The sequence below is a fragment of the Platichthys flesus genome, chromosome 19 (genome assembly GCF_949316205.1).
Source record: "Platichthys flesus chromosome 19, fPlaFle2.1, whole genome shotgun sequence".
NCBI lineage: Eukaryota > Metazoa > Chordata > Actinopteri > Pleuronectiformes > Pleuronectidae > Platichthys > Platichthys flesus.
This window is the reverse complement of record NC_084963.1, coordinates 16,134,525-16,157,911: the sequence shown is the minus strand read 5'-3', so window position 1 is coordinate 16,157,911 and position 23,387 is coordinate 16,134,525. Positions and strand designations below refer to the sequence as shown.

At 43.3% G+C, this 23,387-nt stretch overlaps 1 protein-coding gene across 4 annotated transcripts in view; it reads right to left on the bottom strand.

The window, feature by feature from the left end:
- fcho2 (FCH and mu domain containing endocytic adaptor 2) overlaps positions 1–23,150 on the bottom strand; it is a 40,923-nt gene extending 17,773 nt beyond the window's left edge. For all 4 annotated transcript variants that reach the window (XM_062412200.1, XM_062412202.1, XM_062412203.1 and 1 more), the window contains exons 1-10: positions 23,003–23,150; positions 14,525–14,616; positions 12,079–12,153; positions 11,822–11,963; positions 10,509–10,661; positions 10,164–10,268; positions 8,254–8,352; positions 3,883–3,979; positions 272–316; positions 58–130 (exon numbers count right to left, since the gene is read on the bottom strand). In XM_062412200.1, the coding sequence (XP_062268184.1) occupies positions 58–130; positions 272–316; positions 3,883–3,979; positions 8,254–8,352; positions 10,164–10,268; positions 10,509–10,661; positions 11,822–11,963; positions 12,079–12,153; positions 14,525–14,616; positions 23,003–23,035 (914 nt within the window). In that variant the 5' untranslated portion in view covers positions 23,036–23,150. The remainder of the gene's footprint in view (positions 1–57; positions 131–271; positions 317–3,882; positions 3,980–8,253; positions 8,353–10,163; positions 10,269–10,508; positions 10,662–11,821; positions 11,964–12,078; positions 12,154–14,524; positions 14,617–23,002) is intronic.
- Between the last annotated feature and the right edge of the window lie 237 nt (positions 23,151–23,387).

Genomic DNA, 23,387 nt, shown 5'->3' with positions numbered 1-23,387 from the left:
TTACAATATTTATCTATTATATGTTTATTTTTTATTATATGAAGTCTTGGGACTCACGTAGAGTCTGTGTCCTTGTCTTTCTTACTACGACCTGGGATGCCGAATGGTTTTCGCTTTCTGGGTTTAGCACCTTAATGCAAAAACAAAGCAATTAGAAACACCCTAAAAAAATACATGAAATGTTTTATTTAAAACTTTACTTCAATAAAATGTCACTTGCCGTGTACTTGTGAAAACCTGTACTGTGTATTCATTTTGTGACAAGACCCACCTTCAGTTGCGATAGCTGTATTGCACTCCTCAAACTCAATGGGCCCTAATGAGACAAAAAAAATCATTTAGGTTCAGTTGGCAAGGAAAGGGTCAACAGCCCCCTGCTGTGAATGCTGTGAATGTACATCACGCAATAATCACACACACACATATACACACAGAGCACAAACACACTCTGGCAAACACACAATGCGCGGCCTGGCGTGCCATACAGAGTGTAGATACACACAGGGCTAGGCTGGTCCCAGAGGGCAGACAGGGTCAATAGCAGAGTCAACTGTGTGTCTGGTGGCACTCAGAGATGTGACAATCCCTCCTGGGCACACAAAGCACCACTGTACAACACAGACTCTTCCTCATAGAAACACACACAAAAAAACCACCTGGGACAAATGAATCACCACAATCATAATCCAATTCTAAATTTGTGTGTGTGAGTGTGTGTAGGTGGGTGCACGCTCACAGCAAACAGCAGGTATGAAGTGAGCGGAAACTAAACCTGCCCACACGGGACACGCAAAGTCACTAACCCTATTACAATAAGACAAACAAGTCCAAGATTACACACAGAGAAGTGTATAAAGCCACATGGACAAATCTGCTCTCAGGCTTAAGAGATGCCCTTTTCTCCTTCTCCATGGCATGCGAAAATATGGCCAGAAAAAGAAGGGGAAAAAAAGAGAAGAAACTAAACAAATCACGCACACACATACATGCGAAGCCTGCTGAAATAACAGACCGGACCAACAAATCGTTGTATCTATACACCAGCGAACAGCCCTTATATGGCTCGGAGCACGACCAGCCGTGGATGTGATTTAACAAAAAATAACATTGCTTTTGTATATTGGGAGACATCATTCAAAAAAAACTGCGTTTACACTTAATTTAATGCTCATCAATTATACACATGTACCTCCGAGGCCCTGCACGCTTCAAGTGAGCCTCCGGAAACATTTATGGGGGCTCTTAAAGGGTCGACACTTTAAAAGGTACACATTATAACATGCACACACACGCACACACACGCACACACAAAGAGTTGCAGGAGGACCAGAGGCAAGTCATGCAATGTGTGTATGAGTCAATCAGGAAAATCCAGGAGGTTGGGCTATGTGTGTCTGTTAGTCTGTCTGTGTGTGTGTGTGTGTGTGTGTGTGTGTGTGTGTGTGTGAGTGTGTGAGTGCGTGTGATTATCTGTTAGAAAGAGTGACTATTTAATGAAACAAACTGAGGTCAGTGTCACATCAGTGTAATGGCTACACTAGTGCATGTGATCCATATCTTCAATTGTAAATTAATAAGACACACTCACGCACTACAGTACAGCAATTTATTTCTATGAAGTATTAACAGTGCAATTGCACAGTTATGACGCCTAGCCAAGTAGCAGGAAACAACACATCTTGCTAAAATGCTATTTTAAAATAGATATTCTTAAATCAAATGACCTGAAGGACACGTAGTCTGTGTCTGCCAGCAAACCAGATACAGACAGATGTGCTGCACATGACTAGAGAGAGAGAGAGAGAGAGAGAGAGACAGAGAGAGAGAGAGAGAGAGAGAGAGAGAGAGAGAAAGAGAGAGAAAGAGAGAGAAAGAGAGAGAGAGCGATGGGGCACGACCCTCTGGCAATATTTCCGATACACTAACATGCCTTGACCTGAAAACAACAAAGCTAATGATATTTTAACTCAAAATGTATACATTAGCAGTGGTCCAATGAAGTCTCCCCAGAGGACGCCAGTCGCGAGCAGAATTGACGCATTGTTTGGCGTGTGCAATGCTGAGTGAAGCGCAGGGAAGCGGCGAGTCACGAGAGGCCTGCATCACGCCAAGTGAAGTGGATAAAGTACACCAATGACCGATCTACTCTACTGTGCGATATCAGGCCTCTTCACCGCCGGCAAACGCACAATGCAGAGCACGAATGGCTGTTTGGGTGTGCGTGTGGGCGCGTGCGTGAGAGTGTTTCACGCCAATCAAAACAAAATTGGCATGCTCACTCAAGAAGCATTCTCCCATGGGAGGAAGTGAGAGAGACACACGCAGACGTGGTAATTTGGCTGTCCCCACTCGCTCATTGTGCCGACAGAAACCAGGAGAGAAGCTCGGAATTTGTGAGGTGCATCTTTTCCACGAGAGGAAGCTCCCAATCATTATCTCATCTCACATCATTTTTAATTGAATGCATCAGCTGAAGGTATTGTCAAACTAAAATAATGAAAATTTAAAAAGGACCCAGAAAAGGGGAAATTACTGGAAAATTACATATTTGTATTATTGGTTCAAGCTCTGGGGATGTTTAACAAATGCCTTGGATTCACGTAAGGCCAAGGCAGAGCAGGAACTCTTTGCCGCTAGCATCCCGCGATTGCATCTGACAATATTTATGCACACCAACTGCAGAAAAAGTCTAAACACCAGACACATGAATATTACCTAAATCTGGGCTGACATTAGGAACTGTTTAAACATCTCCTAAACAGACAGACGACTTTGTTTATACAGGGGAAGATGTTTCTTTTCTTTCTACTCTCTGTGAGGGAAGCATGCAGTCACGCATGAGCGGAGGATGGTTTTTTAAATTGCATATGCTTCACATGGCACTGGGAGTGGGAGAGGGGCAGAGGGGGTTTGCGTGTCTGGCCCGCCGCCAGTTGACAGCTCAGCTGGATATCGTTGAACACTCCGAACCCCCCCTGCCTCGCAGTGTGTCACTTTGGGATTGTTTCCGCAATAGAAAGTTTATTCAACCTCTCTCTCTCTAAAGGCACCGGACTGGCCATCCGTTCAGCTATTTAATCAGGGGACAGACAGGTTATTTTTCTGACAGGGCCGGGGCTGCTGTGCAATCCCTAATGAACAGCTTGATACAAGAGGAATTTTCTGACCGTTTCTTAGCCTCAATTAATTCTGCTGTCCAAACAAATGAAGGCCACCACTCCTTGGACGCAGCGTCTGGACACAGGGGTCACCGTTTGTGTACACACAAACACAGCAGAGGTGAACCCTTTGTGCCCGTGACCTGACGTAATGCAGTGCAAGTACAGGGACTAGTGAAGTGACTGGACATTTTACGACGGGGCTTTAAACTGTTCACAGGATTTCCGCCGACTAATTATCAGGCGCTGCTGTTAACATCTAGCTGCAGGGCTACTGCATGAACTACACGAGTGACCAACTATCAGTGAAGGAGCTTGTGTGTGTGTGTGTGCAAAAAGAGGGAGGAGAGGGAGTGTTGCGCCGAAGGAGTCTGAGGAGTATTCCCTTGATTATTGTGGCATGGCAAAGTTTACACAAGAGTCATTGTTGAGCTCTGACCTCCTGAAGAGGTTGGTTCTGCCTGCTTAGTCTGTGAGCACAGCAAAGCCCCCCGTGTGTCACATGCTTACTGGAATGCCAAGCCTGCCTACCTTTACAGAAGATTACTATGATTGACTCTGATGGCCCTCTCCTTCTTCTAATTGCCCCTCTCTATACACCCCTCCCATCCGCACAAGGCAGGAACAGGCCGAGCCCCCCCCCAGACTAATTTATTTACACACAACGCAGGCACTGACAAACACGGGTTATTAGAATAAAAACACACGAGTCAGTGTGGCTTACCTGGTCTCTCCTTTCCCGTTCCTTTGCTCTCGGACAGTTTCTGTATCAAGCTCTCCACCGAGGTGTTTTCCACGTTCCTCACAAACTCGTGGTGGAGCTATAAAGTCAAAAAGAAGGAATATCTATGGTCAGTTACTAAAAACTCAGAGAATTACTGGAGTTTATATGAGCACAGGGATGTTCAACATATATTTTTGGTCCAGTCGATGGTGGTGTTAATTTTTGATCAATAACATTCGCAGTAATAATCAACAGTAATCTCACTATTCAAAGATCAAATTATATATCTAACTACTGGCACCACAGCCGTATCCAACGTCACCAGCAAAGAGGGAACAACAGTGAATAAATATTGCAGTGTGTTTTTACTGTGCCCTGAACCTGACTGAAGAATGACACATTTTCATTCACTTTAAAACCTGGTGTCAGATGGGCACCTCTCCCTCTGGAGATCATAAAAATGTGCTTTTTTTCCCAGGCGATCACATCTCATTGTTCATGGCTTGCACGTATCTTTTGGCTTCCAAGAAAAAAAAGAAAGTCTGTATAGCTTGCCTGCTACATACAGTATATACTTTGTTTATGGATAAATTAAAATTGAACGACATGAAAGAGATTCGAGATTCACCTTAATGTCATTCAGACCATACACAGAATGTGCACAGTAGAAGGAAACAATGAGTAAAATAATAAATAGATAAATATGGTACAGACAGACATAAGGATATTGCAGAATGTCATTGACAGAATGACATTGTACATATTGGATGAATTGATAAATAAGATGTAAAAAGACATATTGATAAGAGATAAATATAAAAGTATTGTATGTACTGTATTGTAATGTACTACACTGAATTCAGCATGTTGCTTCTCATTATAGTGTATCGGTCTTATTTGCTTTTTCACTACCCAGAACTTCCTGTTTCAAATATTGTCTTGTTATAAATGATGTAACTTAATATGTAAAATGTTCATTAACAATTGAGGGAACTACAGTTAGATGACTAAGCCAACATTAACTTTATTGCTCTTTGATCGATTTTATATTTGATAACTTTGTGTGAATAGTAACTTGTCACCATATAAAGTGTGGGTATGAGCCTTTGGTGCCTGTCACATGCAACATTCTTTCCCCTTACTGCCTATTACCCTTTTTAAAATCAGATTCATTACAGGACCTGCATGAGGAAAATGGCAGGGTTTGACAAAAATGCTGTAATCACCCACTCGACCTTCGTCTTTTACTGTTTTTCTAGCATTTTCTTTGCAGTGAATTTGCCATTTTAATGCCAGCAAACGCCCCCAAACATGCAAATGCTTGTTTTCAGTAGCACCATCACTACATCCCCAGTGCGCCACCCAAGATGATCGTGAATGGTTTAAAGAAATACAAACAAGCCAAAGCTTCTTTTTTTTTCACCACAGCAGAATGATAATTGGTGCTGCCAGACCGTTCTCCAGAGCTGGCACAGCGATGTGCAGCACTGCGTGAGACTATGTCATAACATGCACATATTTCTAAGAATAAAGAAAAACAAAGGATTAGTGTCACATGCTTGGTGCGATTTGTTTTATGATATACATGACGGGAGACAAATGCATCCGGCTGCACTCTCCCTGTGACTTGCACTGCTTTTGCCTGTAGTTGATATTTCTAACATTTATTCTGCATTTGGCCTGTGGAGACATACTGTACTGTACCGTCACTCTATTGTGTCAGGTTGAATCATTGTTGGCACTGTGGCCTGCCCTTTGGGCAGTATCAGAGGAAGGGTAGTGTTTGTTTGCTTGTTTGTTTTGGATGTGCATGTGTGCTTATGTGTTTACTGAGGGGGAAGTGAAAGCGATGTATAGGCGTGGGTATGGAGAACAGCGGTTGCCTGTGCCGTCTCACCAAACCATTTAGATGTGCGTGATACTGTAAGCGCAGAGTGGCTCCACTATCAAACAAACACACACGCATATACACACATATGTGTCTGCCCCCCAGGCCCCTGGAGCGAGGTGGAGTGCATTAGCCTTCTGTGCCCTGGCAGGAGAGGATGTTGGGGGCTGGGGATGGTGATGTGGGTGAGGAGGGAGGAGGGGGGGCAGCAGGGAGGCTGCCGCAGTGAGGAAGTATGCTCACTGCAGCACACGCGATCTGTCAGGTGCTGCTGGCATGACGGGGGGGGGGCACTAATGTCATCAACCTGCATGGCCTGCTCGCCTCACAAACGCGCATAAACACACGTGCACACACACAAACACACAGAGGGCTCGTCCTGTGGAGACCTCTCTCGCCCACATGCTCGAAACATGCATCTGCCTTCAAGGGATCCTCGCTCGCACACAAACGCTCGTTTAAAAAAGCAAACACAGCACGCACACTGACAGACACACCTGCCCTTATGCCCCATACGAGTTGGAAGCGCTCGGTGCAGGGAACTCTGCACTTCTCTCAACTGAAATAGGAACTTAATATAAATCTATAGGGTGTTTCCTTTCTTTACACTGTTCACTTTTTTATCTCATCCTTTCATTCTAACCTGTTTATCCTTCACGCCCACTGAGCTGATACTGGATAAGTCTACTCTGATAAACGCCTGCGAGGTTGACATGATTTTAGTGACACACTTTCGGTTCCAGGTGCCCTTCACTTTGGTTTCATTCACTCAACTTCCCTGCAATTACATCTCATGTGATAAACCGATACACATGGACTCACCAGCAAACTAAATGGGTTCAAGGCACGCAGAGATTCACACTCTCCCATCACTGATGTGCAAATCTGTTTGCAGGCACTCCAACCATCCAGTAGATACATTAGTGCAGTGAGAAGGACATGATTCCCACCAACTTCCAACCAAGGAACACTAACATGTAGTAGTTGACTGATGTGAGTTTCTCACTGGCTGGTAACCTGATAAATATTGATATAAATAGAAGTTAAAAGTACAGTAATAGGCCGGGTATTTCATATACCGTATATATATGTGTGTACAGTTGGAAAATGGGGATGCCTGTGGCTGATTTAACAATTATTTTAATTGTATAAAAAACTAAACAAAAATGTATTTATTTTGACACTAATGTATTATTTACTTAAACATATAGAAATATTTCAAAATAAAGTTAAAATTGTCTGTTCGCCTGAAGAGATCTGCACTGAACTTTTTTTTATTTAAAAAAATGTCCACACGTAAACCCGTAAACCCAAAAAATTAAATTGCAAGAGAAAGAAAGAAAACCAAATCATTCAGCTGACTAATGACTTGGTCTGTGACTACAGACAGTCTGTGTGATAATATATGTGGGCTTGCATGTGAAATTGAAGCAGCCTTCATATTTGATATTTAAATGTAAGAATATGTATGAATTTGTCTGTTTGCTTGTCAACATGAATGCCTGCGGCCTCAGTGACTAAGAACAATTTTGCTGAGTTAAAACTGGTCCTAGCCTCCTTCACCCTGCTCCCTCCCTCACCCGCTCCCTCTCGCCCCAACATTATGTAATAATGATTTCCCCAAAGTCCCTCAAAGCTTGGTTGAAAGGGCACTTATCTCCAAATAATCATTTCTTGGACTCATTCGGATTTTCTGGTACGGAACGACCGGCCACTTGTCTCCGAGCAGTCTTTTAATTTGACTCAGAAACAGGCAGCAGCACTGCCCATCTCCAGCTCAGAAGTAGGAACTGTGAGACTGAATAACCTGTGGTAGCCTGTCGCTCCGCATTCTTCTCAACTTGCTGCACGAGCTGAGAGGTGAGCCTGAGACACTCTCACAGTGGAGCTGCGTCGCCCTCTATGGACAAAGAGGAGACTACACCGAGAGCATCACTATCGAGCGGCCACAGACGAATGAGAACAGAGCAGCAGAGTGTTGGTCTCGACTTATCCTGCGCGGCGCTGGTAAGTATGATTGCTGCACAAATAAATGAACCGGAATCTCTGTTTAACATTAAATACTGATTAATATAGCTGTGGGCGATGTTTGAAAGCGTGCACAATTGGAGTTGATCGCACTTACTGCCATTTGCTGAAACCCAAACACACTGACGCACAAACGGGCAGGCCTGTGCAGCACACTGAACTATCAGACACAGTGTTTGGCAAGTGTTTGGACTTCTGGAGGTGTTTTAGGTATGCTGAGAGGGAGTTTTGATCAGTTTTTAATTGCTCGGCATAAAAGGCTGAATGGACCATTTCCTGCTTCTTAGTTAAATGATTAGCGAGATCAAAGACGACACTAATTGATATGACACACAGTGAACCCAATGAGCACAGCCGCAGGTCAACAAGACACCTACTCCACCCACAGGAATGTTAGAGATGTATGTGTGCATGTGCGTGTGTGTGTGTGTGTGTGTGTATGTGTATACACTCACCTCTCCTATTTGAATGTGTGTCTCGTTGACTGACTGCGAGTATGACTGAATGATCTCCTTCATGTGGAGAATGTGGTTTTCTTCAATGTCTTGGAATTTCTGTAACACAGGGTGAGAACAGTTATGATGCAACATATCCTTCAGTCACTCAACAAACATGCATTTCGGCATCAGCCTCATTCATCAGCCGTGACAACAAATAAAGGTTTGGGGTGAAAACGTCGCTTGGGAAACATTTCTTATTTTAGCTGCTTCCAGACATACACTGAACTCTGAACGCAGGAGGTTCTGCCAGGGGGCCAGACTTCCTCTGCCTGGCCCCCTCAAAAAAAGAAGAAGTGTGCAGACAGTCTAGAGGAGATGATGTGAGATCTCATGCTGGTAGAAGTGCTTCTAAGACACAGCTTTCAAGAGAGTGTGTGGTGATGAGAGCTGACGTGGATGTAAAAAAAAGGAATGTGATCTCTGTGGCGGTATTGATACATTACTTCCTGTCTCTATCTGCTGCACCATCCCTCACCTGAATCCTGCAGAGGATTTGTTGTTGTTGTGAACGCAGCTATATACGATGCTCATACACAAAACGTACCACAGGATATAATGCATCACTGTAGCAATGTTAACACACGCTGTCCACACTCTTCCTGAGGTTTTGAGTACATAAAAATGCTGCTGGACCCATTTATTTAGAGAACCCCTGAGCTGCGATGTAGTCTGAACAGGCAGGAATAAAGACGTTTGGAAATAATGATGCAATCCGCCCCATTTGCTTCCTGATTGGGTCTTATCAGTCATGACTTCACTACCAGCAGTAAAGTCAAAGCGTCGCTAACACTTATCATCAGTCACAGTTCCACCTCGTCATCGGTCCAAGAAAACAAAACTCTGCTCTTGCTTTTAACCATTCTTGTTTTTTGTTTGTAATATTGGCTGATAGTATGCAATTGACTGCAGAGTAGACAATCTGCTTCCGTCTTACACCTGGACGCACATGCTCAGTAGACGTGAAAGGTCATGTGATATGAGTTTTCAGGTGTGTTAGTATGCACATGGATTATTATTCACACAAGGCTGAAATGCTTGCGTGGATGGAAATAGTTTTAATTTTGAAAAGATGGATGTAGCCTCAGTATTGAGCTGTAGTACAGTGTAGATCACAACCTTAAAAGCTAGAAGTTACTTCCAATTGACGCTCACTCTGGGCTTGTGGGATAAACCACAGAGGATGAGTATAATCAATCAGAAACTGTCCAGGAAGAGGGCGACGAACTTCCCCTACCACAAACACACAAACTGCTGCATCTACTCGACAGAGACACTCACACACAAAGTGAGACTGCACTTCTGTCATTCACCACAATAAGCTCACACACAGACACACCCACCGGCCCACAGACACATCAAGACAAAAGAGGGCCCACATGGAGGAGCCCCAGTGATGTCAGAGAGCCACATGTGTTCAGTGTTTAGAGCCCATGTCCACATGTGCTGACTTTGAGATGGGCTAAAGACTGCGGTGCCAAGGAAGCGGAGATGCAACACCACTTTCTCTTGGGAAAAACAAACACCCAAAAAATGTTGGGATAACCGGGAACATCTCTGGTGGCGCAGCTGCTGCGGTGCAGGAGGATATGGAGACCAAATTCTGCTGATCTGATTTTAATTTGGAGTTTATCTAATCAGTCGCTCAGATGGACCCAATCAGAGATTTCCACGATGACTCCGTTGCAGAGAGGAAAAAAACATGATCTGGAGATGACACAGGGCACGAAACGTGGAACACACACAGACACACGTACGAGGCTGCCATATTACACAACAAAAGAGCTGCATACCAGAAAGACAGACAGAGTTTCATTTAAGACACGTGCACACACAGCACACACAAGGAAATACAATAAGCACCATACCTGTGCAGTTTCTGTCATCTTCTGTTCAAATTCTGACTTGGCTGTGGCATATTTCTCCACATATGCTTTGTAGGTTTCTGTGGCTTTTTTGGCTTTCACTCCAGCCTGCAAAGTATAAACAGCAAGATAAACGGTGATCATAGGTTTAAATACTGTAGACAATGGGCCTCTGTTTGCCTCGATCAAATGATGAATCAGCAGGAAAATCTTACTCCTCTTAACAATTTGCAGGCAAGAGACTTTTTGTGGTTTATGTTTATGTATAGTTTTAAGGCACTTCATGACGACTTATTAGCATACCATGATTACATTGGTGTGTGTGTGTGTGTTTGTGTGACCTCCCACCTTGTCCACATCTCGCTGGGTGGCCCCCTCTTTGCGGAGGCGCTCCTGCTCCACGGTTTTGGCGTTGTAGATCTCCTTGGACTTCTGCAGAGCCTGAGATATGGTCTGGATGTTCTGGACGGCATCCAGGGTAGACGCCACCTCTTCTTTTGTCTGACAACAACGCAAAAGTGTTCCAAAGTTACTCAGCTAACCACACGCTAGATAATAAGTGCAAGTGCCACCCATTGCTCTACAGTTCCACTGTAGCATAATACAGAGTCAACATTTGTTCTCGATAACCTTTTATATTACGTGAGAAAAAGACAGAGGTCCTTTATTGCTCTAGTAAAATGCAATTTCACTCCCCAGCATTTGACACAGAACTGTGGCACAGTACAGTGGGGAGTAATTACAGCTATCCTATAGCTATTAAATATAGATACAACTCTGCATTTGATCTGATGAGACTGCATCTGTTCTGTTTGTATAAAGGACACAAAATTAAGAAATAAAATCAGGACATAATTACAGTGGCCACACTGATTGCTGTTAATCGCTGCATAATCTTTGGGTGAGGGACAAGATTTTGAGGATGGAAGCCTTAGGATTTCCGTTTCTAGTTTGATCCATCACGTTTCATCAGGCTTTGGGTACCTGCAGGTAAACAGTCCGTGTGGAGAGCAATAGAGGTGGATCACAAAGACCGAAATGCATCAACAATGTCGGGTTTTTCATTTATCTACATTCAGATGCAGATAGCTGTAAAACATTGGCCGATGCCCCAGAGGCTAATTTATGGTCAAGCCTTGAGATTGGCTTACTGTTAATCATAGCTATACTCATTGATTTAACTATTTGATGCTCATCTTGACACACTCATGTAATGTAAACATCACTGAAGTTATCAAAAGAAAAATAAACATTTTCATCTTCTCAGTGATGGGTGTTTAGTTTGGGCAGTTTGTACCCCTTTACCTCAGTGTGCATTGTATCTGCAAGGAGGCGAAGCAACACAAAGCAGAGGAGCAGGGAGTGCAGGGAAGCGACGGAGAGAAACTGTGACAGCCTTTTTGTCATGCTGAAAGCACAAACACAACTCGCCTAATTCCTAACTCCTATTTTACTTTGTGTTCTGTGGCCTCATGCATGAGATATGGGCTGATGGTGTGTCTCAGCCGAGCGGAGAAGTAGAGGAGTGAGGTGTAGGGGGGGGGAAATCTTCGTAGAAAAACACTACAGGCAACAGATTCTCAGAATTTCCAAAAGTGTTTAGCAATGAGAACTTTGATCAATCCCAGTGCTCTGGTTTCCCGTATTGTCCATTTGTGTACCTTTTTGTGTGCTTTGGCCTGCTCCTCCACGTACTTCTGAACCTCTTTTATTAGCTCCTGCAGTTTCCTCACGAGCTCCATGTGACAGCTGACCAGCTTCTCTGTCGAGCTCTTGAACACGTCCCACACTGGAGCAAATGTCCTGGGATGAAGGATGATCAACAAGTCAGAGGCAAAGACACAACAAAAGCTTTTTACATAAATTCCCATTGATCTTTTTTTTGTGTACAGAAAGACAGAACGCTGTTTACACTCACCCAAGCTGAGAAAAGTTGCCAGCTGACTTGGCAAGTTTGGTCATTGATCTCGCGTAGGCCTCTTCAATAGTACTCCTAGGAGAGAGAGAAAACACAACACACAGATATTACTTATTAAACTAGTATAAATGGTCAGAGACAGCACCTCAATTATCCCCAAATACGTCAATAATACCAAGACAGCAATTCTTAAGAACAAACTGTAATGTATAGTACATTTTTCTAAAGTATTTGCAACCAGGTTATGGCACAAATAGCCCGCGGCACTGAACAACTGCGGATCCCTGCCAAAAATATCCCCTTCCATGCAGCATCAATGTTTGACCACATGCAAACAGTGTAGGGAAATAAGTATGGTTTGGTTTTTGATCCATTCACAAACCTGATGTTGACAGCGTATGAACGATAGCATTTGAAACCATGCTTCTCTCAATTTTCCTTTTTATCCATTCATTTTGTAGCAGAATGAAAGGAGTTTAAAAAAAAAAAAAACTGCGGCAGAGTTATAGTGAAGGTCTGAATTATGCAAGTCTCGTTTTGCCAGCCTCTCTCTGCAGTCACGTCACAGGAACAAGGTCAGCCAGGGGGAAACGGGACAAACTTGTGTGGCGCAAACACATGCATACACACAAGTACACACACAGGTACACACAGACAAACGCAAATGCACTTAGAGCACTGCATCAATACATAGGAGGGGGAAGAGCAAAAGATGAACTATTGGCTCTATTCCTACTTCCACATCTGCCTGTGAGCCCAGAGCGGCAGTTCCAGTTTCACACATCATTATGTTGTAAATACCAAGGTATCGCTTAAAAAACTAAAGTTTGCATCGTGCTTTTAAACTAGGAAGCAGGATTATAATTATTAACTACTAGATTAGTCACACAGACTTTTGACTTGCAAACAAACAAACAAACTAACTACTTCTTATTATTTTTCTGTTAAGAGTGGTGAAAAGAGATTTTTCTCTGCATTTACTGTTAAAAACAAGTATGATGCAGTACTTGGGACCTATAGAGTTGTTTCGATGACAAACACTAGATGAAATAACCCGTGCATGAACCTTTAGTTCCGATTATTTTTAGTTGGCCCAGTGACTTGGACGGTGTGTGACTTGTTGGTGGTTGAAATGTTTTGAATCGTATCCACTTGCTTTAAAAGAAGAGGTATTTGTTTATCTTTTAAGTCTGACTCAAAGCAGATGCAAGATACTTTATGGATGTGTTTGTTACTTGATCCTGCGAATATAGACACTTTCAGGGAATGGGGTCTTATTGCCAGAAGAGTAAATGTTCTCGGAATATATTCACAGAGTGCAATGTGCTGTTTCTCCCACAAGAGGGAGCCATGGTGAAGCTTTTCAAAGGGAAACAACCATATCACATCATTGAGTCTATGAAGTCAACCAGGAAGCTGGCACAGAGTGAATAGATTTTTGATACACCAAAAGCAATACAAGCAATTTTAGTTAATAAAACCAAGCTCTTCTCAACCTTCTGTCTCCTTCACTAATAATGCTCTCATTCATCTGCACGTATATAAACAACCACATTAACGCATAACATTCGAGTCTGGAGTGTTTAAACAGAGATGATTTACAAAAGGTTCCAGAATCATTAAGCAATACAACACAAGTAAAAGTTAACAACTAAAATATTGGAGAAATGCTAATTTTCCTTCCTGTTACTTTTGAATTATCATCTGTCACTTTCCCATAATCTCTCATGGACAGAGCTGGTGGAGGATATCAAATCGGACTGAGCGCATATTCCTCCGAGTCAGATAGACACTGTTGCATTCCAGTGGCAGACCGTGTATCACGTAGCTGGTTATGAACTCACAGCTGTTACACAGTGAGGTTCATCTTTGTGGAGGTTGGTAGACTTTGAAAAGAAGCTGTTCCTATGTTATTACCAAGCTGTTGACACTGATGGAGTGAAACATGCCAGGTTACAGATGGACTCAGGTTTAATCTCCCTGAACAAAGAGTTGAAGTTTACATAACAAGCACAGTTTCAGTTTCGTCAGTTTCCACTTCTGTAATGTGACGACTTGCTACTTTTCTTTGTCATGTATCACAGTAAACTTGACATAATTAGCTTTCTGACTTTTCATCAGAAAGACATGACTAATAATAAACCATATAATAAACAAAGAGGAATGTTATATGAAGCCCCAGCAGTAAAAAACCCACAACTCTGAAAGCAGTAGATAGTTGATATAGGCAGCAGCAGTGAAGTATTTGGATGAATGAAAAGAAGAGGAGCTGCAGGTGTCGACTGGGAATTTCATTTCAATACCAAGAAAACCACAGGACAGGAGAGACATGTATTTTATAACCACATGATATATAACGTTAATGAGTAACATGTTACATGTATGTGATTAACTGGTAAACCGTAGCCAAATGGTCACCTTCCCGGAATAAGACTGAGTAACTTACCTTTCTCTGATGAAGTCTGTCAGCTCCTTGGAGGAGATTTGGCCATGCTTCATGTTATGGTAGAGCACGTCAAAGCCATTGTTCTTCTCCCCCTGTAATATCAGAGACGAGACAAATGCAGACGGATCAGTTGGCGGAATAAGAACCAGGTCCAACAAAGACAATCCCTCAGTTATTGATCCCCCTTTACCCTGAAGGGCTTTTCTACAAGCAGCATTCTCATCGTCTGCATCGCTTCCAGCTGCATCCGCAGCAGCTTCTGGTCAACCATACTTATCCTGGCCATGTCTGAGAGTAATGAAATATCAATAAACGCTGTAATGGTGGTAGACTGGGATAAAGGCTCCAGCATCTAATGTAGGAGACAACCAGATATCTGTCTGATCTGTGTTGCCGTAACCACGCAACTGGGGAACAAGTGTCCAGTTGCACCGATACTTTAAAAATGCAAACAAACATCTGAATAATTCAAATGAAAGAGAATTGGTGGATTTAGGTCAAACCAAATGTTTCATGGTCATAAATGTCCATACACTTCTAATACAGCTATACTGATACCCTACTGCTGCTTTACTAGTCCTACTAATAACAATAATTATGATTATTTGTGATCTGCTTATTAGCATACTCAACAAATATTTAAATGGTTAATAGGATCATGATAGAAAAAAACAAACCTATGAATAAAATATAAGTGTCAACAAGCAATCTCAAAGAATTCGAAGGAAAATATCACAATGAATAAAAGAAGAACTTAATATGTTATCTACTTTACGAGAGCAAGACCAACAAATCAGCTAAACTGATATTAGTTTATTGCATCAGTGTATATCTGGGCCATGACTGTCAACCAGAAAGCTCTGACAGATGGACTTTCAACTGTGAAACCCCACTCAATGTTCAACTCTTTATTTAAAACTAGGACTGATAATAAAACTTAACCATACAGTCGACTGAAGCGGTATAATCAATCATTATTGCTATTATTATCATATTTATAATTTCATTCACTATGAAGAGTCTGTTTACAACAGTGCAGATGACAGGTGGTCAGGCAACTGCTAAACTCTGGACAATAAAGTCTCCTCGTCATATCTGAGAAGAGAGGAACTTAACCCTAACCACTTTACTCTCTCGTCCCCCTCCACTAGGCTCCTGCTTTCGTGAGAACGAGGGGACAGACAAATCCCAGCTTGTAGCGGCAAAGTGTCCTTGGATTATCTAAGAAAACAAATGTGATACTTTTTCCAAATCATTATCTAGATGGCTGAAGCACTGCTTCTACCCAAATGTCCCAAATGAAGACAAATAAGGAAACTCATACCCTCCCTAAATCAAAGGCTGAGGTCAATTCGATTACACCTCTGTCCACACTCTCAAGTTCATCCTCGTTCTTGTCGGGTTCTGTTTGCCACCATTGTTTCAGCGCAACCTAAGACTGTCACAGATATGTCCTGGTTCCTGGAGCGATCCACAGTCAGCAGTTTGGTGCCCAGGCTGCAACATCAGTGCAGTGTTACACCGTGGTGTAGCTCTGTTGGTCCACACTGACAGCCCTTAGAGGTCAGTGTCAAAAAGTCAGAGTCAGCTCAAACAGAACTTTATTTACAGAGCAAACAGACATTAAAGGAAAAGCATCTGTCTCCATGCTGCAGCTCACTGGCCGACATTTTAACCTGGAGAGATGTTTCCTGTTCTAACAAGATAACCACTAAAAAAAAGGACACGTTTAGCTGTTTCCCCGCCAGCAGCAAACAGCACAGCATACAAAAAACAACTGCACGCCTTTCGATTTAAATGCCAGGAAGGGGAGACGCAGACCGTAACACCGACCTGCACAGCACTCACTGGACCACGAGAGAGAGAAAGGCAGATGATTGGCCAATCCGCCCACACAACAGGGAAGTGAGCGAGAACACACGGCTCCAAACAGAGCAGGAACAGGAAGAAAGTCCATTCTGTGCAACAACTGTGCTCACGTGGAATGTGATGTCAGTGAATACAAAGAAAAATAAAAACAAACACAGGAAACCGGCTAAGGGCGTTTTTGAGTTTATACCATGTTACAATAGTGGAATTGGTTCTGAAAATCAAAGTGATGCATAAAAAACCTTTAATCAGATTTGACTTGATTAAGATATGTGAATCATTGTATAAGTTCACTACAGGCTGTTCTATTATGACTTCTGATATGAGTGGTAGTGAAGAAGTGATACCAGCGTGTCTCAGTTACTCAATGTCCTCCTCCGGAGACTCATTGATAAAAGCCCTCACACTGGGTGTTTAATATTCCAACCACACATTGTGAAATTCTGAAGTGGTCATTATGCTTGCGTTTTGGATGGAGAGGGTTCTTTAACTCCCTGCTCCCCCCCACAAGGAGAAAACCGTTCTGAGAGGTTAGAACACATGTCAGTCACGGTTTGTTTGAGCAACAGCTCAGCGAGCGGCTGAAACAGCTTCCTATAGAAGGGTAGGAGTTGAAAAACACAGGCTGTGACAATGTCCTGTAGTGTGCACAGACTGCGGCAACTTGTGTGCTTCACGATGGAAAAAAAATCTAGGTAATAGCTCAGCGACTAGACATCTAGCGTCATGGTTAAACGTCCACTATGCTTAAGCTGGGACGAGAGCTCAGTCCTATGGCTCAGATGGAAAAAGCAGCGACGTCAGGAATTTAATATACAGTAATAAACTACAGCTTCAGGTTATATAATGCAAAATTAAACAGCGTGTTCTTTCCCTAGAAAAAATGTCTATGGCACAACTCAGGTACTTGTAAGCGGTCCAAGAACTACTGAGGGTTCAGTGAACTTCTACTGAAGTTGTACTTATAATGCAAACAGCAGCATTACGTAAGATTAACTGTGGTTAAAAATGAGATTGTGGTCTTGTTCTGCAATCCGTTGTTCTAAAGACAATTTTCCATGGATTTTTTTAACACGAAAAGATGAAAATCACTGAAGTGTAAATCAGCCTGTAAGACCTTAAAAACACACTTTTTTGAAAATTTAAAAGGACCAAACATTTAATCAGTAAAACTTAAGTAAGAAAACTAAACACCGTTTTTAGACATGTCCTACAGAGCATTCTGCACACATGCAAAACCAGCGGGGGGTTCTCTACTCAGTTGTGTTCACAACACTAACAAACTCTCCGCAGGGTTCAGGTGAGGGGTGGAGCAGCAGACAGAGCAGGGATCTAACGTATAAATTCCACTGTGGAGATCCTCAGATTTTTTTACAACACTGGTGCCATCCCATTGCACAGACTCTCGACATCTTCGTCAGTATCTTTCAGGTGTGTCTCTCTGTTTTTTTTTCACACAGAGATATTTGTTTTTGTGTTTTAGAAGCGTCATCAACCCCAACCCAAATTCTGGAGGCTCTCACTCTGACATATGCTGCATACTACGGAGCTCGATGTCTAGAAGCAGCTTCACGGATTAATGCTAAAAGTAACCGCCACTTGCAGTAGGGTAAACTATATCTCGTCTCATATGAAGACATACATTATACAAAGCACACAGCTTTCTCATTACAGACGCCTGAGTCATTGTTTCAATGAGCAGGCAATAGGACACAGGCAGTGCCATAATTAAGTGGCTCCATTCACCAAGAGCTATGAATGCAAAAACACAAAGCACTGCTTTAAAATACACATTGTCCAGTGTTTTCACACAGCAACATCTGTGTAACTATAGAGTGCGCAGAGTAGAGTGCCCTTAGAATCAATCAAGCTGCACAAGATTGTATACCTTATTGATAAGAGTCCCATAACAATACACAGTCTTCTTTTTAAATCAAGATCCATGAGTTATTTTAAATAATTCCCTATCTTGCTTTATATAAAAAAAGGAAAGAAAATCCTGGATCTACACCTTTGTCTGGATCTGAGCGAAATGCGATTGAAATCAATGTGTTTTTGCAAAAATTCTCCTGACTAACAGGGCCAACCAACCCGGAAAGAAACAGTTGCTTACATGCCTTATCTGAAACAGCACCTTCGGGGACAGATAAACAAAACCACAGTGCTGCACTTTATCATGTCACATCTGCCGGGCAGAGGGGGACAGCAACTCTCTCTCTATGTGTCACAGTACAATACCCGTGTCAATATCCAGTGTGTGCAGAATCAAGTGTTTAGTGTCTGGCAGGCAGAAATGCAACCCATGACACGGAAGGAGTCCGGGTTAACTCATTATTGTGCAACAACAACAACCAGGACAAACAAACCCTTAGAGGCACTTAAAACCACTCCTAGTGTTAGTATATGTGGAATGCATATTTCATGAAGCATTCATCTAATCGGGTTCACGCATCGAGATGTCAATATCAATAAAATGTGAACAAACAGGTGACACATGCACTGTACTAGTGAGTGAGTGCTGGGCAGTGAGCCTTCATACTGTGGACCAAGTTGAACATGTCTTCCTCTACAGCCTCTGATAAACTGCAGCAGCGGTTGACAACTGGGTCAAATTGCAGCCACATAATTTTGATACATTATCGTTCACTGTATCAGGCAGTCACAGACATTCAGACCTGCTGATCTCCCCCATGACAACAGCATTCATAGAATTACTTCCTCTTGAGCTAGAAGTCTTTTGCAATGTTTGTTTTGTTGCTGCAATGCTCTGTATCGAGCTCACCTACAGAGCTTTTATTTAGAAATGTTGTGAACTTGGGTCTGAAGGTTTGTGATGGTTGCTTAACAGACCTCTGAAATAGCAACATACATAAAACAAAATAACAGCAGTTAAGTAAATAATTTAAACTTATATATAATGCACACACAATAACAGTAATTAAGCAAATTCAGTTTTATTTCATGAAAAGGAGTGAGGATAGAATCTTCGTCGCAGATAAACGTAGGGTGAACAAAAAATATAAAAAAAACACACAGCATCCATTATGCGAACAATAAAAGTGACAGTATATTGTAGAACTGTTTGAGGAGGACCCGCTAATGGCAAGGAGTAAATCTGAAGTGGCTCCAGAGCAGTGTAGGTTGATTGAGAACTGATTTCCATGCAACCTTTATTTATTATTTGTATGTGTGTGATAAATTCCACCAAATAAGAAGTTAGTTTGTGCAACGAGCACGGAGTAAAAGTAATTAAACTAACTTCCTCACAGACCTGATCGGACACAGATCTGTGTTAAAAAACACTTCTTGCTGCAAGTAGAAATTGCTCTAGTGCAAATACAGTCATCACATAATGCAGCAAAATGTATCACGGGTTAGATAAGTGTATTTAAAGAAGTTTATGTCCATAATTCTTACTGGCAGCAGTTAAACAGAAAATATTAGTAGAAGGATTAAGAGGGTTTCAGCTGACGTGACTTCTGAGCAAACGTTCAGGTGAAAACAGCAGAAACTTTCACAGAGGAATTGAACCGGCTAAACAAGCCTCCCTCTCTCCAGACATCATGTAAATGAAGGGCCCGCTGCAGACCCCGGAGCTCTGAGCGCGTAGACAGCAGGATGACATCACAGTGTCTGCTCCGGGTCATGTGACCACTCAGGCCTGGGAGCGGTGCACTGTGCTGTCGCAACGCATCAGTCTGACAACAACAAACGTATGTGGTAGGCACACACGGGCTGGGCTTTGTTTGTGGTTTACACATAAATCTACAAGAGCCCAACCACGGCTTACAGTTACGGATGTGGCATCGACCGTGCAGGGTGAATCTCAGAGCAAGTTTGTGCATCGCATCTTGTGACTCATTTTACCACCTCCTCAGAAAGAGGACATGAGTTCTCGACCTCGGGCAGTGAAAGCAAACGACAACAAACCACCCCGAGAGAGGATTTCTGTTTCAAAACCAGTGCAAACGTCTATGTTTCCTCCTCTCGGATCGCTAGAGAGATCCCACCACTTCTCATGGCTCTTTAATGGAGCTTCACAACTAAAAATCCACTGGAGACAGGATGGACAGCAATATGGTGGCTGCTTCGATTGGGCTTAATTAATTTGAGACTCTGTTAAAAATAAATTGAAGGGCAATATGTCACCAGTGCACTGTCCATCTCTATCTCTTGTTTCAGTCTTGCTGTTGTTGCACCGATTTCCCTTGTCTGACCTCCGGCTTGCAAAGTGAGATGTGTGAGATCTATCAGACCACACACACAACACAGACACCAGGGAGAAGACGGCCATCCCGGGGCTGTTGGCTGTATCAACACTGTTTGCTTATCACGTTGCCATCTCATTTTCCCATGACTGGCCGGAGGGTAACTGACTCCACATCAAGCACAAGCTCATCATAGACGTAGCGCTAAAATTAGAGTCTTAGCTCCGCTATCCTGCTGCCATTCTGAACCACTGGACCACTGGGACATTTCAGTACACGTGGGGGACAGTCACACAGTCGCTTGAAAGCTTTCATCCGCAGACAACAGCGAACTCACATGAAAAAGGGAAATGAAACATGCAAGCAAATAGAGAGAGGGGAAATGTTGCAGCCAGTGAGCAATCAAGTGACACAGAAACATGGCCGTTCAATGTCTGGCTCCCAATTCCACCAGGACTTGTTTATTCAGCTGAGGGGCGATATTGTCTTCGACTAAGATCCAAGCCAAGATTATATACATGGAAAAGAACCAAGAAAATGTCTACACATTGAAAGAGGCCCGGACGGAGGGAGGCGCTTTCTCCTGCATGCTGTGCACAAAGCAAAGATTGAGAAACTTTTCATTTCTGAAAACCTAATGTGAGTGTGTGTTTGTGCGCTTGCGGTGATGATTTGTAGTCAAGTCAAAGGGAAATGGATGCATGTCCTTAATGCCAAGTGTGTGCGCGTGCATGCGCTGCATGTTAAACACACAGCTGATCTTTGCCATCACTGGATCCTCTTGTGGTCCACTGAGGGGCACAAAGGGCAGATTGAAGGATCGGGAGCATCTCTGCCCCCCCCCCCCCTTTCCATTTCACTGATTATGAAAGTCTCTGTTGCACAGAGAGAGGCTTGACAAGTCGACAGCACTGTACTTTTCTAATTACTACAAACACTTTGCTTAAGGTTGTTTCCATTCGGTCACTGAGTTAAGCAGGGCTGTGATTTCCCACCTTCAATGGAAGACTGAGATGTTTTATGAATGGAGGTTATTTCGGGTGGCCGACACACTCCCCATAAAAGATGTTTCAGCAACATGACCACATTTCCAAGCACCATAAATACACCTGTGGATCAGGACGGAGGGCGGTTCAATCCCAGTCTACCCCATTCAAGTGTCCTTGGGCAAGATGCCTGAGGAAATAAGGCTTCTCTTTTAAATCTCAGCTAAATTCATACTTTTTCTTCCAGAAGGCATATTCCTGATTTGACTTGGGGTGTCAGGCTATTTTAGGATTTGTCTCTATTACTATTAATACCAATATTACTTATGTACGTCCTTTTGTATTTCAACCATTTGTTTTATGTTGTGTAGCAGTTTGTAGTTTGTGTTGGAAAACAAATTGCCCCTGACAGCTGTAAGTTATGTGTAATAGAGACAGCGCTGCACTATGATCCACTCTATGAATGTGTGCGTGAAACACAGGAAAAGCTCTTTGTGTTGTACGTACATTTGCCGTTTCATTGAAAAACACGTTTGTAAGTATAACTACAATATCTCTATTATATTCCCTCATGCAATATTTATTTAGTAGCCATTGTCCAAACACCCCTGGCCTCAAAGTGATAAGAGAACAAGCTAAGAGACTAAAAACCCACACCATCCCCGACACATGACCCGAGATCAGAGCTGGAGCTGTGGTCACTTTAAATATGACATTGTGTTCGTGGCTGTAGAGATTTATTCAAATGACATGACAGACAGGACAACTCATTGAGAACAACTTTAACTTTGTAAACCTGCCATTTAACAGAGCCACGTCGAAGGAGTATCGCGAGAGGGTTGACCTTTAGTCGGCCGGGTTCAGGGTGGGAACTGGGAAACACGCGCAGCAGCACTGGACACGTCCAGACGTGAGCTAAACAAAAGTGAGAAACTGTGGCTTCTTTAAAAAACTGCTCCTCAGACCCACTCAGCGTTTTGGCCTCTCACTGAAACTTTGTTACGGAGGAAAAACGACGCGTCCTGCCCAAGGGGGCTGTGACGGACAGCCGCGGCGTCCAATGGCATTCTCGGAAGTGACCATCAACATTCCAAGCAAGTCTGAGAGGGCCAATTAGCGGCGGCGGGGGGTGGGATTCGTGGAGGTTTCAAGTTAGATGCGGTTATCGAGGCCCAAAGTCCCGCGGTGGCCAAATATTAATCGCCTAGGAGAATAAGCGGAGGAACGGGGAGCTGCAGGCCGGTGAGCGCGGCGGACATCGGACACCACCTCCTCAACGGGAGCGAGCGTGTGAACCAGACGCCGAGAATATAAGCCAGTTCCTGGCTGACATGACCGCGGTGGGGAGGGAGCAGAGCGGAGGATAAGAAGAACAGCACCGGTGTAAACAGCGTGAACAAGAAGGGACCACCTACCCAGAAACTCTCCAGGAAGTAGGGCGTTATCATCTTGTTTTGCTCCTCTTCGCCGCCGCCGTTTACCCGCTTCTAATGCAACGTTGAAGGCGTAAAACATCCACCGTCCTCCCCCCGGTTCTCTCGGAATTGCCTGTCCCCGTTTTCCTCCTCTCTCCCCTTTCTTCTCCCTCCCCACCGCGAGACTCCACCTCCGCTCGGCTGTGCTGCGGCTCGTCCCCCCCCAGCGGTTTGGGAAACAGCGCCACAGCTGGCGGAGGGAGACAAGGGAAGTGATGCCTTCAAGGGCCCGTGTGAACTCCGGTGCTCGTGAAGATTATTTATTTTTTACACGTAGAGCACAAGATGAGATAAAATTGTCCAAAACATAAAAAGGTTTATATTT